At 35.8% G+C, this 17,699-nt stretch overlaps 2 protein-coding genes and 2 pseudogenes across 2 annotated transcripts; 2 read left to right on the top strand and 2 right to left on the bottom strand.

The window, feature by feature from the left end:
• Positions 1 to 387: 387 nt before the first annotated feature.
• On the top strand, positions 388 to 2,144 carry LOC116002240 (ammonium transporter 1 member 1-like). Its single transcript, XM_031242338.1, has one exon. It carries the CDS (start codon positions 433 to 435, stop codon positions 1,918 to 1,920), a length of 1,488 nt encoding a protein of 495 aa, XP_031098198.1. The 5' UTR covers positions 388 to 432; the 3' UTR covers positions 1,921 to 2,144.
• Positions 2,145 to 6,123: 3,979 nt separating this feature from the next.
• Positions 6,124 to 9,915, bottom strand: LOC116002241. The gene is made up of 2 exons (XM_031242339.1): positions 9,566 to 9,915; positions 6,124 to 6,968 (listed from the first exon to the last, which is right to left on the bottom strand). Exons 1-2 carry the CDS (start codon positions 9,881 to 9,883, stop codon positions 6,438 to 6,440), a joined length of 849 nt encoding a protein of 282 aa, XP_031098199.1. The 5' UTR covers positions 9,884 to 9,915; the 3' UTR covers positions 6,124 to 6,437.
• Positions 9,916 to 13,048: 3,133 nt separating this feature from the next.
• Positions 13,049 to 17,699, top strand: part of LOC116001400 — a 14,853-nt pseudogene continuing 10,202 nt past the window's right edge.
• LOC116002641 lies at positions 14,305 to 15,257 on the bottom strand (annotated as a pseudogene).

Raw genomic sequence — 17,699 nt, 5'->3', positions numbered from 1 at the left:
ATAGTACTCCGTAATAAATACCTCAATAATTAAATATCTCAAAAAGTCGCGTGGCTTGTGAAATTACTTCACATGATAGACCACATAATCTAAAGTCAACGCTCTAACAAATATATCAATTGCGTGACTTTTTAAGTCACGGAGATTGCAGTGTGGAGTTCGAATTCTACTGAAAACATAGATAAAAAAGACCCAAGAATAATAGAAGATCTAACTAAAATCTGATCAATTGATTGATTGGGCAACTAGAGATTTTAACGAAAAAAATGACGTAAGAGAAAAATAAACCGATGTTTGTTTGCCAGTTGGCAAACAGCCAAGCAATACAAGGAATCTCTAATAAATTGGAATCAATGACCACCTTTGGGTATCTATTTTCCATTTTCCTTGTTCACCCACTAGAATATTCCCTCCTTATCACCTTCTTCAGCCATGGCCGCGGCTCTAAATTGCTCAGCCGACCAGCTGGCCCCACTCCTAGGATCCAACGCCACCGACGCCACCGCAGCCGCCGCCTACATCTGCAGCCGCTTCGCCGACGTCTCCTCGGCTTTCACTGACGCCGGCTTCGCCATCGACACCACCTACCTCCTTTTCTCGGCTTACCTCGTCTTCTCCATGCAGCTCGGCTTCGCCATGCTCTGCGCCGGCTCCGTCCGCGCCAAGAACACCATGAACATCATGCTCACCAACGTTCTCGACGCCGCGGCTGGCGGCCTCTTTTACTACCTCTTCGGCTTCGCCTTCGCCTTCGGCTCCCCCTCCAACGGCTTCATCGGCCGCCACTTCTTCGGCTTGAATGATGTCCCCAGCTCCTCCTTTGACTATAGTAATTTTCTCTATCAATGGGCTTTTGCCATCGCAGCCGCTGGGATCACTAGCGGCTCCATAGCCGAGCGGACGCAGTTCGTGGCTTATCTTATTTACTCGGCTTTTCTCACCGGCTTCGTTTACCCGGTTGTGTCTCACTGGTTTTGGTCTGGAGATGGATGGGCCAGCCCGATTAAGGCCTCCAATTTACTATTCGGGTCTGGGGTTATTGATTTTGCTGGGTCGGGTGTGGTCCATATGGTGGGTGGGATTGCCGGGTTATATGGAGCCCTAATTGAAGGCCCGAGAATTGGCCGGTTCGATCACACGGGCCGGGCCGTCTCTCTACGTGGCCATAGTGCATCTCTAGTTGTGTTAGGAACTTTCTTGCTATGGTTTGGTTGGTTCGGATTTAATCCCGGTTCATTTAACAAGATATTGGTCCCGTACTCAAGTGGGGCCTACTACGGGCAATGGAGCGCGGTGGGTCGGACCGCCGTGACGACGACGTTAGCCGGGTGCACGGCGGGGCTCACAACCCTTTTCGGAAAAAGGGTTTTGTCAGGGCATTGGAACGTTACGGATGTGTGTAACGGGCTATTGGGCGGGTTCGCCGCCATCACTTCCGGATGCTCCGTCGTAGAACCGTGGGCCGCCATCGTTTGCGGGTTTGTGGCGGCTTTGGTCTTAATCGGGTGCAACAAACTCGCAGAAATCTTCAAATACGACGATCCATTGGAGGCGGCGCAATTGCATGGCGGTTGCGGAGCGTGGGGAATCATTTTCACGGGCTTATTTGCCAAGAAGAAATACGTGAACGAGGTTTACCCGGATGTTCCGGATCGACCATACGGGTTGTTAATGGGTGGCGGTGGGAAGTTACTGGGAGCCCAAATAATCCAGATACTCGTAATATCGGGATGGGTAAGTGCTACAATGGGTCCCCTCTTCTACATTCTTCATAAGTTAAAACTTTTACGGATCTCGCCCGATGACGAAATGGCGGGTATGGATTTGACCCGCCATGGAGGGTTTGCATATTACCATGAAGAAGATTATCTCAAGCCTGGGATTCAAATGGGGAAAATTGAAGACGCTGCTTCAAGTTAAATAATTTATTTGGATTATTATTATTATTATTGCTTATAAATACTATACTATATAGTAACAATTAGTAGTGTAAATTCAGAGAAAATGGTATTGAAGCTCTTCCATATATATGAGAAGTTTTAGATTAATAATGCTTGGTCGACTGAAGATATTGTAAACATGAGGACAAGGTTTTCTGATATCATTTGTCAATTCTCTTTATCTTACCATATTGTGGGAACAAACACTTTTCTTCGTTTTGTCGTCTTGTTTTTTATTTTAAAAAATAAAATTTACACTTTAAATTTCCAAATCATGCACCAATGGTCAAATTCATAAGACTCATCTCCTTAACCATATAACCTCCTTACCTTATTATTGAAAGAGTTTTACTATACATACTTTCAAATTCTACTCTCTTACTTCTATTCTTTGAAGTAACAAACAGAGATTTGGTTATTTTCATCATGTGAATCCACAGAAAAGTGTCTACATCAAAAGCATGTGAAAAGGAGTACAAACTAGAAGTATAAAATGAGAGTATATCAAGTATTTTCCTATTAAAAATTTAACTTTAACAGAGAAATTCAGAAAGGAAAAGTAACATTTTATTTTGGGAACTCTTATTTATTGTGAGCTTAAAAGGTGGGAGGAAAAGTCATTTGTAGAGGAGGGAATCTTGTGAAATGATATATAGAGATTGTGATTTCGGATATTTCTAGGCAAGAACGGAGCTTAGGCATTGAATAAGACATTGTTGATGTCTGCGTGTTCTTTTAGTTGCCAATAACTAATTGGATAGAATGCTATTGTAACGATCAATTTGATATATTATTTTAATAAAAAATTTTAACCATTCAATCTTATTTTGTCGTTTTTTAAAAAGAGCATTCTAGTTCACTGGTTGTAAATTGAGTAATAAGTAGTAAAAATTACGGAATATATTTAAATGAAATTAAATAAGAGTTCGAATTTTAAAGAATTATTGAATGTTGAAGACATAATATTAAAAAAAAAAAAAAGAACAAATTAAAATTTGAGAATTTGCCATATCTCACCTCCTATTCTCTTTACTTTTTGAGAAAATACATATTTAATTATTCAGTTATACATATCTAGTCGTTTTAATGCTTTTTCTTTTAGTTGTTTTAGAATGCTTACATTCTTAACTTTACCAAAAAAAAAAAAAAAAAAAAAAAACACCAAACAAACAAACACAGACAATTGAACCATGAACTTCAATTACAGTTTATATATGTTATATTAGCACTTTTTTTTTTTTTTTTTTTTTGTTGTTGTTGTAAAAATCACTTCTAAATGCATTATTATTATTATTATTATTATTATTATTATTTTCATTTTCTCTTTATCTTATCTTCCATCTTATTTCCTTTTCTAATTCTTCATGTGTATTCTTGCCCCCATATTGTCATTTATGGAAGCAACGGTGTATTAGTAGTATAAGTTATAAACGTACGTGTTTAACTTTTATGTTATATTTTTACATTTTCTTTTCAGTTTTACTCATCATATTTTTCATTTTGACTCTTTATTTAACATTAGTCCTTAACTGAATAATTTGCCATATTTATTATGTGAACATTTAGTATGTAAATTGTAAACATTCAAAACTCGGGACCACCTTGCAAGGTGGATCTAGGTCTACAGAATAATTTGTCGAAGGTTGCATACCTATCTAGAGAATATCAGGCTTATAGACATAGTGCAATATACGATATAAATATATTTCAATAATTGCATGTCATCTTAATTAGTGTCGCAATAGTACATGTTGAGCCTGGCTTTCTCTTTACTAGATTCAAAACTCATCAAATTGTATTTGAATGGATGTTTTAGAGATTGATTTATATTTTAGAGAAATTCTATAATACTAAATAATAAGATTATAAATATAAAGTAATAATAGTAATATTTCTGCAAATATAATAATTGTTTTATTTTTATAATTTACAAAAATTCTATTTACACTAATTGCATCCTTACTAATTTGTATTATAATATATATATATATATATATATATATATATATATATATATATATATATATATATATATATATATATATATTTTAAAGATACTATACCCACTTACATGTGATTTGCTAGTACGTTATGTTTTTTTTATCGATAGTAAATGATAGAAAAAATAATGTATTCAAATGGTACCGGATAATAAATTTTCATAAAATAGCAAAGTTAATAGAATAATCCAAAAATAAAAAATGAAACCAAAATTATGGAACAAATGGAGTATGGGTAAATATGTTTCTTTTGAATGATGATCACATACAAGAAGCTTTGATAAGCCCCATAAATACTTCTATCAATGGATTACACAATGAAACACTTGGCCGGACAAGTTAATTATATAAATATAGTGGGCACTATAGTTCCATGTGGACTAAGGACTTATGAAAGCAAGAAAGTGTGAATCAACCCATAATTGTCATCATTAAGAATAATTATACAATTCAAATTTATAAATTATGGATATCACATTTTTGCTTTCTACACAAGTCAGCCAATAGTAATACATAGATCCCATTCATCACCACTCAACCGGCCTGCACATGCCCATAGGCCACCAAATGGTTTTCAAGAATTACAACTAACCCTGCCAAGGACCTTGTAGTTCAGTGGCATCAAACCCTTCCTTTTATATGGGAGGTGGTGGGTTCGAGTCTTAGTGGGAGCAATGCTGACTCTTGTGCTGCAATAGGTTGAGAAAAGTAGTTATGAACAGATACTGCACTTCTGCCCATAATATATTTAAGAGTTAATTTCACCAAAGATCCCTTGTCTTTAATGTTAATTTTAAATTTAGTATCAAACTATCGTTTTTACCATTTAACATCCAGACTATTATTTTTTGGACACTTTTAGTTCTTCTCATGACTTTTTTTATTTTTAGTAAGGGCATTTTGTCTCTTCATATTTTTCTTTTGTTATTTTTTCAGTTTCAACCAGTTTAATTGGTTTAGGACTTTACTAGAAACCAGTTGAAATTATGGTTACTAAAAATTAGAGGTTCCCCAAAGCCCTAAACCAATAAAATAAGTTGAAACCAGAAAAAATAACAAAAGAAAAATATGAAAGACAAAAATGCCCTTACTAAAAATAGAAAAAATCATGAGAAGGACTAAAAGTGTCCAAAAAATAATAGACTACGATGTTAAATGGCAAAAAACGATAGTGTGAGACTAAATTTAGAATTGTCATAAAAAACAAGGGACCTCTGGTGGAATTAACTCTAGATTTAACCACTCAATAGTTGACATCTTTATGTTTAACTTTCACATTAACATCAATGGAGTATGGATACATATGTTTCAGGTGAAAAATTCTCCTAGGTAAAAATTGATGATTAATTTGATTCATCTATTTGGATAGATCAATAGTTGAAAGTTGTTGAAAAATAAAAGAAAAATAGGAAATGCTAATTTTATAAAAATAGGAAATGTTATAGCGTTGTTGGACTAATCTTAAGCCCATAGGACCCTGCCTCTAGAGGTGGTGCAAGGTAAATCAAAAGTCGCATAATCAGGACCCTATAGTTTTCATGCACGCACAAGGATCCAATCCACACATTCCATTAGGCATATGTTTCCAGTCTGATTCAAACTCTACACTGTTACCTTCAATCGTAACATCAAGTCAGGTGACAAACCACTACATTAATTTTCATGAACAAATTTTGATTATATTACTCCGCAGCCCATAGGATGGTTGTCATGGTAATATGGTATGATACATTATGCACGACCCAAAAGCAAAGCAAAAGACAAGTCTTTGTTATATATATGATGATACATTATGCTCCAACTTTCCATTGGCATGAACTAAGATTCAATGCTTGTCAGAACAAGCAAGAAGGTGATTGGTTTTGCATCAGCCTCATCCTTTTACCACATAAAGTTCGCAGTATCTTTTTGACTCTAAGATAAAGTGAATTCTAAGGATTGAAAAGCCACTTTGGGTAAAAATGGGAGAAACGATTAGCAAATCAAATGCTCTACTGCACAACCGATCATGTCGTTATGTGATAAAGAAATTAAAGAGTAGCTTTTGTAATCCAAAAAGCTTCTCTGTGTTTCTAAGTTGTTAGTTACATCATATTTAGATCAGAAGATCAAATTATTAAATACTCTGTAGATCATAACGTCATTTTAACGATAAAGGACTAAAAAAAATAAATCAACATAAGTTATTCATAACCGACTAAGCAACATACTCGATTGATGGAGCTAATCTTTAGTCAAATACAAGGATGAGTAATACAAAAAATACACTCCCTATATTTCTGTTGAATACAAAAAGTTAGAATAAGAATAGTATCTATCAACCCACTTTTGGGAATTTTTATGGTGCAAAAAATATTTTAAGCCCAGTTCAAATGAAAATGAGGCTTACTGGTGTATGTGGATACTATGTCCTGATGAATTACAGGCTGAACAGGAATGAACTTTAGCTCTGTTGTCAGTGAACCCCTCAGAGCATCACCACATCAAAGCAGACTAACTATAGCATCTTAGTCCATGAACTCAAGAACGGGAAAACGGCAATCAGCAACCTTAGCAACAAGGGTGCACCGTTTTCCCTCCCGCTCCTATTCAACTTTCCTTTCTCTGTAGCTGTCCTTGACGGTCCAACTGATGGTCGAGGCGAAGTCATGGGCGGCTCCATATTAAAGTCCCTTCTTTGATCTATTAGTTCGTCCCAACCACCGAAAGTAGGTGCATCTTGGTCGTTCCTACTAGGGGAGTCGTAAACTCTCGTTGTCCCTGGTCGATAACCCGTCTTTCCATTTCTAGTGCTTGGCCTTTGTCCTTTTCTCCTGACGTTATTGTTTATGGGAGTACGATTTCGGGGCCTCTTCTTATTCTTGCGCCTTGGTTTGTTTAGTGCCACGGCCCACAATTTTTGAAATGAAAAGGTAAGCACGGATTGCCCTACGGGAAGAGCTAAGGCCATAAGAAAAGCTTTAAGACCGCTAGAGATCAGTATGGACAAAAGAATCGGTATAAATGTCCAGCCATAGGACTGGAAAACCTGCACTGCCCAATAACGAATATTTGTCAGTTGCAAGAAATTAGATATCCTATAGTATAGTGCACCAACGTTTATTAGAAGACTATCAGAAATTGATGAGAGAAGAAGATATCTAAGCTGCCAAATTGCATTAGAGGATTTAGAGCAGAGAAGGAAGATAGCAAATTGCATTCTGTATCATTTTACAACCAACAAGAAACTAAATTAGCTTCAAACACGCATCACACTATAACAGGTAAGTTGACAAAAGCGTTGCCCTCTACTCCTCTTAAACGCCAGTAACTGATCCCCCAGGAAATGCATTAAAGAATGAAGAAGTGAACAGAAAAAACAAGCAAACTTGGGAAGATATTAGCTTCTAGAGGCATTTACAAGCTTGAGATGTTTCACTCTGATGCATCAAAATAGAAGAAGATGTCTGACAGGATAAATTGTCCTTGTAACTGCCTTTAACCGGTTCACAATAAATACAAGAAAAAGTGAATGGAAAAGATGGATTGGAGTGTTGGAAGACGTAGGTAACAATGTCGAAGGAAACTGGGAACGAAAAGATGAAAAGGTGTTGTAATCAACACCCGCCGATGAGGAAGAAGTCGAGATGAGAAGAAAGCTTTTGGTGTGTCTTTAAACAAAGTGGAGTGACTGTTTCTATACTGCCTATTAGCATCTAGAGGTTTGGGTCTTAACTAAGGACACAAGGAAACTCATTAAACAATAGAAATCCATATGTAGTCACTGTTCATCAAATCATTAGATGCTAAATCCTACATCTTCAATTTGCATATAGGAAACAAGTCAAGAAATGACCTTTAACTCCATAGTAAACCCTTGTTTTAGCTAATGTAAATTTGTGGATTTGTCATTTATAAATCACAGTAAGGCTATGGCACTAAACGTCTTCTAATACCCAAAAAAAAAAAACATAAAACATAAAACAAAAACCAAAAAAGAAAAAGAACAACAATCTCATAAAGCAGGATGCAGATAGTGGAACTCTACATAGATCAATGAGTCAGCCTTAGTACCTTCTTCTAGAGTTCTAGTAGCACAGTTAGAAACGACCTTCACTAAGCCCTTGGGTCAATAATCTGGCCATCATATAGCCCCTTAACTCAGGAGTTTTTTAAAATTGTTGTTTGCATCTTTTCATAGAAACAATCCTTTATCCACACTCAAAAGTCAACAGTAGCATTCAGAAAATATGCTCCAGTCAGTCAGCATTATAATTATATGTTGGTTGTGCGTAGAGCCACATGAAAGCAAACTAAAGCTTCAGTGAGAGTTTGCTATGAAATATATCGAATTATAGAATTATACAACCTACCAAAAGTTTGCTATGAAATACCTGTCAGCCACTCAGGTTCAACCGTTCAAATACTAGGATATGAGGATACCTAGAGCAAGAACTAAACTACTAAATCTATTTAAAGTTTTCAACTATAATTATTTACTCCGTATTTTATTTAGTATACTGAATGCATGACTACTAGCAACAGGTTAAATGTTCACTGAAATTTCAATTGTACTTGAAATAAACAAATATATGGTATAAAATGAAAAATGAATGCTGATATAATCTATTGGATATGCAAGCATAATAACATGACATTACACTATTACAGGTATTAATGGCAACAGAAGACAATTTAGTTTTCAGAGTAATATAGGGTATTAGATTAGGTCCTGGATGTGGTAGAATAGGATGATCAAATCCCCTTAAGAAAATTCCCATCTATCAAATTAATCTCATTCAAACATGAGCAGAAATTGCATATGTAGTCCAAAGCAATGGATGCCATTCAGCAAGCAAAAGCCAAGGACTCAAACATTATAATTTTTCTACCATTTTCTTCATCTTCTTTACAAGCAATGGGACTCCATTAATGGCTTCCAAGCAAACTCACTAATGTACATGTACTACACTATCAACATAGTGGAAACTTTGGCTCGGCTTGGCTTTGCTAAAAAAGGCTTGTGGTTTTCCCCATTCGCATGTTCTATCCATTTCTTTTACATTATCTATTCTTATCAATGATTCAAGTGGGTTGTGTTGCGCCCTTAGATCAGGGGATAGTGAACTAATGAATCCTGCCTTTCCTTTTTTCTTAATTAAGATCTGACCTTCTACACTAAATACACTAAAACTATAGCAGGAAGCTAAACTGAGAATGCAATAGGATGCGAAAACTTAGTACTATACTAATACAATAATGCTAACTATAGGGAAACTTCAAAAGCAGTTAGACCATAAGTTTGAGATTGACTGAAATCATAATCAAAGATTCAAAGTAAAGGTTCACACTCAGCTAGAATGATAGTACACCATATAAGTTTACTACTACACTGCATATTGCAGAGTAGTTTGGAGTTCTCAACCCACTGATAAAAATCATAAAATTAACATAACCCCTTCAATATTTAGATAGATTAGCTAAATAATCAAACCCCTTACCGCAAATAAAGTACCCAGAGAACTCTAATCTCCCAAGCCAGTAAAACCCATTGCACAAAATTCAAACTTTACACTAAATAATCCAGAATCAAGCTCATACTTAACAACCCAAAAAATTCAGAGAGGGATAAACAAATAATGGTACCTTAAGAATCCAAATACTATCAAGAAACTCATCAATAAAATCAAAGAAGCCTCCTTCTCCATCATCATCATCTTCTTCTTCATCATCTTCATCTTCGTTAAAGTTGAAATTCTGGGTCCTGAAAGTCTCAGCATTGGAATCCCAGCGGCGAGACCTGCAGAGTATGAGCGGATGCAGAATAAGCTGTTTTGGCACTGCAGAGTTGCGGGGCTGGTGAGGGATGAAGAGAAAAAGGGAGGAATGAATTGGAAATCGGTGAGATTTTGGCGTAGGATGGAGAAGAAGACCACCGCCATGAGCAGCGGAAGTGGTCTTCATTTGAGTATTCTTCTTCTTAGTTCCATTTGCCACGTTTACACTGCATTATCCTCTATCTATAACCGCTTCTTTTTTAGGCTTTTGTTGTATTCATGGTGTCTACGTAACGGCATACGAGTATATCCCAAAATAAAAACATGTTTATTCGAGTTAATATCCAATTTAATCATAATTATAGTGATTTTTTTAAATTAGTTATAAATGTCTTTTTGTGCTTAACTGGATCTTCGACTTTAATGGTTAAGACTAAATTGAGTATTAACTACTATAGTCGAGGATTAATTTGTGTAAAATCACTATAGTCGAAAACTAAATTGATATTAATTAGGGGGAACTACCAAGCTATAATTACATAGGACTCAATTAAGTAAAATCATTGAAGTCGATGACTCAATTAAATAAAATCATCGAAGTCGATGACTCAATTAAGCACAAAAAGATGCTTAGGACTAAATTGAAAAAAAAAATCACTATAGTTGAGAATTAAATTGGATATTAACTCTATATATTCAATCAAGATTTTCCTCATATATATATATATATATATATATATATTATTTTCTATGCGCGATGCGCAAAATAAATGCTCAATATTATTAATACTCAATGTTAAAATCTTAGTTATTGAAATAATGTAATGCACAAATGTATATTGAACATATATTGAAATCAGTCAGAACATTAATAAAAGCAATTACACTTGATGATATTCTAATCACTAGATAAGACAGTAAATAAACAACCGAACAAAGACATTTCTGAAATTTGATAACGCAATTGGATAATACCTCCTAATCTACTTAATAGCAATGGCTTTTTTCGAATCGAGGATAAGGCGATGAATTCTTTAACCATCCGCGCGATGATTGACAATGAAATTAACGAGGGAAGTAAAAAATCTGGAGTTGAAAAGATAGCGCGAAACCTAGGGCTTAGGTGCATTGGAAGTGCAATACTTGTGCAAAATCCAATCAATTCTGGAACCATTTGAAGGCTTTCCTTTGTAATACACCAGAGTTATCTTCATTCCAATGAGGTGTTGCGGCTCACCAGGAATGATGATTTTCTTGTCTTTACCGGTGGCTCTGTTGCACCGGTTTCCACTGTCGTTCTTCACCTCTCTTCTACTAAAGAAGTACCTCTTTCCTGCTGAAGAAGTACCTCTCTCCATTTGAACCACATGAATATAATAAACACTCAAATGAAATGTACGTTTTTGTTTACAGCAGAAAAGAATATTAGAAACCAACAAAGCGTGCTTGGTAAATCCCAATGATCATATTTGTAGATATATATTGTCAATCTCAATTCTCAAGGATGACGAAAGCTAGCAAAGGGTGAGAACTTTGAGGCTATCCTTAACTTAGAAATTTCTCACTTTCTAAAATAAGTCTCACTTCCACATCACCAAATTTGTAAATTCTTCAGTATTTGTTCTACATCTCTGCAATATTCTCTCACTTTCAAAAGTGGTCTCACTTTCCTATTATATTATAAATATAATAACTAAATAATATAATAAATAATTAGTAAGAAATTTTTTTTTTAAAAAAAAAAAGAAGAAGAAGAAGAAGTACACAAATGGCAACCTTTGTCAAATTTAGCATGCTTTTACAACTTTTTCTCATTCTCTCTCCTCTTGCTAATTTAGCAATTTCTCTATCCTCTTGCAACACACTTGGAATTAATTAATAAAAAAAAAATTCTCTCACTTGCCACAAAGATTAGAAAGGGGGGATTAGCAGGGTTGAGGACATCCTTAGGTAATGCAGAACCAACTCTTCATTAGTGAGGTGGAAGCGAAATCCGAGTAGCAAGAAACTCATATTATCAATAAGGTCGCATTCTTCCGGTGAACTTTAGCATTTCACTCTCAAAATGTTGTCCGAAACATTTGATTACCAAACCGTTATATATATATATTTTACAATTGGGCCCCCAATTTTTTGGGGCCCTATGTAATGGTCTTAGGCAGGTCCAAGGCTGAGGGGCAGTGGATGTGCAATACTTGTGCATGATCCAATTAGTCCTAGAACCATTTGAAGGCTTTCCTTTGTAATACACCAGAGTTTTCTTCATTCCAACGAGACGTTGCAGCACACCAGAAACGACGATTTTCTTGTCTTTACCGATGGCTTTGTTGAACCGGTTCCCACGGCCGTTCTTCACCTCTCTTGTGCTGAAGAAGTACCCATCTCCATCTGAACCACATGAATATAATAAACACTGAAATTAAATATATGTTTTTATTTATAGCATAAATGAATATCGGAAACCAACAAAGCGTGCTTGGCAAATAATCCCAAGGATCATATTTGCAAATATTGTCAATGTCAAGGATGACGAAAGCTAGCAAAGGGAGGTTGAGAACTTTGGGGCTTAGGTAATGTAGAACAACTCTTCATTAGTGAGCTGGAAGCGAAATCCGGGTAGCAACAAGCTCATATTATCAATAAGGCAACATTCTTCCGATGACCAAGAAGAAGACAACATATGAGATCTTCTTAAAAAGTCAGTGTTTATTTTTGTGATACACGATGGAATAAAATTTAAAAATAAAAATTTACGTGGCAATCAAGGTAAGCAGAAACTGGTAAGTTACCTGCTAAAAAAGGTAATTGCAACACTTTTTTGAGCTTGTGGATCTTTTTGGAGCTTCTTTAAATTTGATGTCTTAATTGATGTTTTTCAAATAGTTGGATATCTTATTTCTACTTTGTCCTAATAAGAAATGGAGAAGCAACATTTTTTAAAAAGTATAAACGAAATGTGGAAAAATGTGTAAATATATAAAGTATAAGGATATATTTTTAAGAGTAACTATCCAAAATGGCACCTCGACAATAGCATAATTCATAAATTAGTCATCGACTATTGATTGAATTGAATCCGATAAAATCCTCAACTATTCAATTTTTACCTGATTGGTCCTATGTCAACTCCTCTGTCTAAAGCCCATCATCTTCAAAGTCATAAGAGTCAATGTTTACTTAATTTGGTACTCCGTCAATTTCCTGTGTTCTCTTTACTCACCTGTTTATTCCCATGAACAAAGCTAGTTACCTAAGAATAAAATGTTAACTCATTTTCATCTACTTACCTATTTATTCTCATGAACAAAGCTAGTTACCTAAGAATCAAATTTTAACTCATTTCCCTTCAAAGATGGAGAACTTAACCCAAGGATGGAATCTCAGATATGAGAATTTCGTTACCTATGAGAGTCTCCCAACCCCATTTTTGCCATGGTTGTGTCTTCCTTCGTTGCCGCCCGAAGCCCACCATAGCCTCTGGCGACGCAATATCATTGTCAACAGTTTCCTTGAAGAGTACAAAAATCAGGTTGAAATTCTCTGGGCTGTTATTCCAAAACTAACTCGGGGCTAGCTTTCGATCACCCTTACCCTCCTATGAAGCTCATGTTCCATCCTAATCCCATGGCCTCAATGAAGGTCGTCGATCTTCATGTGTCCTCTAACAATTACCTTCGTCTTTGGGAAGTTCGACAAGCTTCCATTGAACTCGTTTCCACGCTCAACAATAGCAAAATCAGTCAATATTGTGCCCTATTAACCTCATTAGATCGTAACAAGATGTAATCACTAGGTATCAATTGTATTACGTGGAATCTTATTCAGATTTTAAAAAAAAAAATTATTTTTAAAAAAATTAATTTAAAGTATAATATTATTGATACAGCGTAACTAGATAAAATACATAAATATTATTTTAAAGTATAATATTATTGATACAATTATACCCTTAGAAAAACAAAACGTTGTTTACAAATAAAAAAGAATTGAAGTATCAAAACTCATAACAAACTTAGGCATGTTACATGCAGTAATATTAATTAGAAGTGTACTAAACTTAATGTGAAAAATAGATGGGATTTTAGATAATTAAAGGGAAACTTAGCTTTAATACAAGAGTTAATTACCGATTTGGTCCCTCGACTATTGGGATTTCACCACTTTGGTCCTCGACAATTTTTCTTACCCAATTAAGTCCTCAACTTTGAAAAAATTAACCAATTTGGTCCTCCGTTTATTTTAGTGTTAAACAACCGTTAAATCAGGACCAAATTGGTGAAATCCCAATAGTCAAGGGACCATTTCGGTAATTAATTTTGACTGAAATGGTCCCTTGACTATAGTGAAATTACCAATTTTGTCCCGATTTAACGGATATCAAATGGCAAAAATAAACGGAGGACCAAATTGGTTAATTTTTTCAAAGTCAAGGACTTAATTGGACAAGAAAAATTGTTGAGGACCAAAGTGGTGAAATCCCAATAGTCGAGGGACCAAATCGGTAATTAACTCTTTAATACAACATAGTTTATTAATACATGATTTTTTTTTCTTATTCCTTTTAATAACAAGCTAAGCTTTCTCTTGTTCTTCAATCATACTCGATTATCACACCAACTTTTCTCTCAAATTCTTAAAATACACAAACATCTCACACTTATCAGGAAGATTCTCTTTGATGAGTGGTGATTCCTTAAAATTCATCATCCATGCATGCAATTTGGGAAAGCATTCGGCAGGTTCAAGTAATTTCACTCCCACAACATCTTCAATAACTTCCAACCAATGAACAATCCCTCCAAAGGCTATGTCCATCATCCCAATTCAATTTCATCTCCACCAAAAAACTTCTTTCCTTCACCTAGGGCTAGGGCTTCCTCCTCTATGGTTTTGAGCATTTCTAGGCTATCTTTCACTGCCCTTTCATGTTCTTCTCCACTTGTCCTAAACATCATCCAGATGCAAGGTCCCTACAACATCACATATGATAATAATATTAAAAAAAAAAAAAGTGTTTCATTACAAGTATATGTGGACTGATTTATGTGCCAAGCATCTTGTGCTCACATAACACCTCTATGGCTCTTCTTGTGGGAAGATCACAGGATCAAATATCGGTGGTGGGGTATTGACTTTTTGGACTGCAACAGATAGAGAAAGTATAGAACAGATACTACCTTGTAATAGAGTCAATAGTACTAAAAAAAAAATATAAAGATACATGTTACCTTATCTTAGGCAAATTTACACCAAAATCGCGCAGCAGCTCTATCATGAGGATCAGTGGGCAACAAAGGATATTGATGTGGCCAAGTTTCTTCCAAATATTCAAGGATCACCATTGATTCACAAATAGGTTTTCCACCATGAACAACCACAGGGATCTTCTTATGAATTGGATTGTATTTTAGCAACAATTGACTTTTGTTGGAGAGGTCTTCTTCTATGTATTGAAAAGGTATTCCCTTTAGCTTCAATGCCCAAATTTCTCTATACATAAAAGGACTTGGCCATGATCCATGAAGCTTCACTTCTTCCTTATCTTCCATAGATATGAATTTAAGGAGGTAGAGACACTATATCAAAATGGCTAATTGAATTGATAACTTTATGGGTGCTTAGCTTGATGAATTCAACCATATACAATCTAAACTAGCCAATAGTCAAAGAGGGAAAAATAAAATTATTGCATAAAGTTGAATTCTAGCATCCTAAAATATGAATTCAACTCTATATAATCTAAACTATCAAGCCTATGTTAGGTTTGGTACGTATATATAAAATTTTATTTACCACCATATTTATTTTAATATATAATTCCCTTTCTCTCGAAGGATAATATATTATATGAAATTTTTTATGGCGTTGTACTATACACTAAAATAAAAAATGACTAAAAGTGGAATGTCGTCACTTATATAAATCTAAGAACAAAAAATAGAATTAAGTCAATATAAATAAATTAGTTAATTAAATTTACAATATTATATTTATATTAGATATAGAATATATAAAACTAAAAAATCTCTATTATTCTTACGAGTTGCTTGAGTCAATTATTAAAAAGTTCAAATTTGACTCGACTCATTACCTGAATTATTCACGTTCGGACTCAACTCAACATTAACTAAACTAAATTCGAATATTCATCAAGTTAAGATCAAATAGCTCATGAATACCTTAGTTTGTTTACACCTCTAATTTGAAATAGAGTCTACAGATGGTATTCAACACCTAGAAAGAAGTAATCAATTCATATGTACGCCAACATATTTGTTATAAGAACAAAACTCGCAGCAAATGCCAAATTGGGTTCATAGCTCAGTGGTAGAGCATTTGACTGCAGATTAAGAGGTCACCGGTTTGACTTTGGTTGGGCTTTGTTATGTTTCAAAATTTTATTTACATATCAACCCTTATTCCGAAAATTAAGTTTAATCAATATTTAATTTTAAATTTGTAAGATAATCAATAATGCACCTTTCCCATGATACAATTTTATTAGGTAGTAATATTTATTCTCACCACCACCTCAATGTTAGATTTTAATAATCAAATTCTTAATCTTATCATAAAATACACTTTATCTAACCCCACTCAATTGATGCATTAATAAGCAAATGTGCAATTCATCAAATAATATTACATTTCATTGTTCATGTAATTAAGCTTTAAGCTTTGGAGTGGTGGAGCGGCATAGCTGTGACTTTTCATTTGAAAGGTTTCAAGTTCAAACTCCAGTGTGGGCGCATTAACTCTTTGTGTATATCAACATACGCATAGGGGGCTGATGGGTAAATATGCACATGTACTAGTCAGTCCGTAAATCACCTGTCCGTCGGTCACCCAACCTGTCCGTCAACGGTCACCCAACCGGTCCGTCGGCCGCATGATCGGAAGCAACACACCTTGTGGATTGGAGGCTCACGAGCGCAACAGTTGCTTGATGTGACGACCAACAACTTTTCGGGAACAAGGGATCCGTGTTTTCATCACCTCGAGCAACTCAACCACTTCGAGCAAACCGATGCGCATTTTGCGGAGTGACAGCCCATATGCCCTCCACTTGCATATCAGACACCATGTGCATAGTGAATCCACTTTGTATAAAGAGGGGTCATTCCCCTCACTGGAAAGGGAACTCATCAGTACTACACCAATACACTTGTGATTTGCTCATTCGTCTCTCTTGCTCTCTCCTTGTTACTGTTCGTCACCCGTAGAGCGACATAGCTTCTTACCGCTCAGTCGTCAATCGGACCGATTGACCGGCCGAGCGGCATCCTTCACCACACGTAACACACGTATTCGTAGCGTAATCGTAGACCCGTTTACATTTACGCTATCATTGGCGCCGTCCGTGGGGATTGAACGAGTCACTCTGTTCTATCCCGTTATCTTTTCTTTCTTTACACTATTATCCATCTTAAAATGACGAACAACAGGAGAAATCGTAGCCGAAGTCACATGCGAAAGAGAAATTCAACCCGTCGGGTGACTAAAGCAGTTCTAGAGGACGATTTACGCCAACAATTAGATCGGTCAAGGAACTTGAACAACGAGCTCACGTCCAATCCGTCAAGAAAAAACATACAACCAACCCAACCGGTTGGTTCGAGCGAAGGCCTACATGCTGGACAAACGAATTTTCAAATGACAATTACATGTGCCATGTTGCTGCCAGTAGGCCAAACGTTGACCTCAACGCCAAGTATATTTGGAGGAAATCAAATACAAGGAGCACCGCAACATGGACCCACACCGATGTGCCAACCAGGGCTGGGAACTCTTGGGTACTATGTTACGACACCCACCCCCCGAATGACGACGAACCCTCAGAGTCCTATCGCTCAACAACAAATGCCCCAACTTTTCGATGCACAACAGTCGCATCTACAACCTCAAGGGAGCAACCAAGAGGAAGTTCGATTGGCGAATCGTACGCAAAGACTAGATCGAGAAGAACATAAAAAGCATCGACAGGATGACGTCATACAACGCAG

The sequence above is a fragment of the Ipomoea triloba genome, chromosome 13 (genome assembly GCF_003576645.1).
Source record: "Ipomoea triloba cultivar NCNSP0323 chromosome 13, ASM357664v1".
Lineage (NCBI taxonomy): Eukaryota > Viridiplantae > Streptophyta > Magnoliopsida > Solanales > Convolvulaceae > Ipomoea > Ipomoea triloba.
This window is presented reverse-complemented; position numbering and strand designations above follow the sequence as displayed.

Coding starts and splice junctions, on each gene's coding strand:
- LOC116002241 (XM_031242339.1), bottom strand. CDS start 9,883: ATGAAGACCACTTCCGCTGCTCATGGCGGTGGTCTTCTTCTCCATCCT. Junction 6,969..9,565: donor ATAGTATTTGGATTCTTAAG/GTACCATTATTT, acceptor TGGGCAGTGCAG/GTTTTCCAGTCCTATGGCTG.
- LOC116002240 (XM_031242338.1), top strand. CDS start 433: ATGGCCGCGGCTCTAAATTGCTCAGCCGACCAGCTGGCCCCACTCCTA.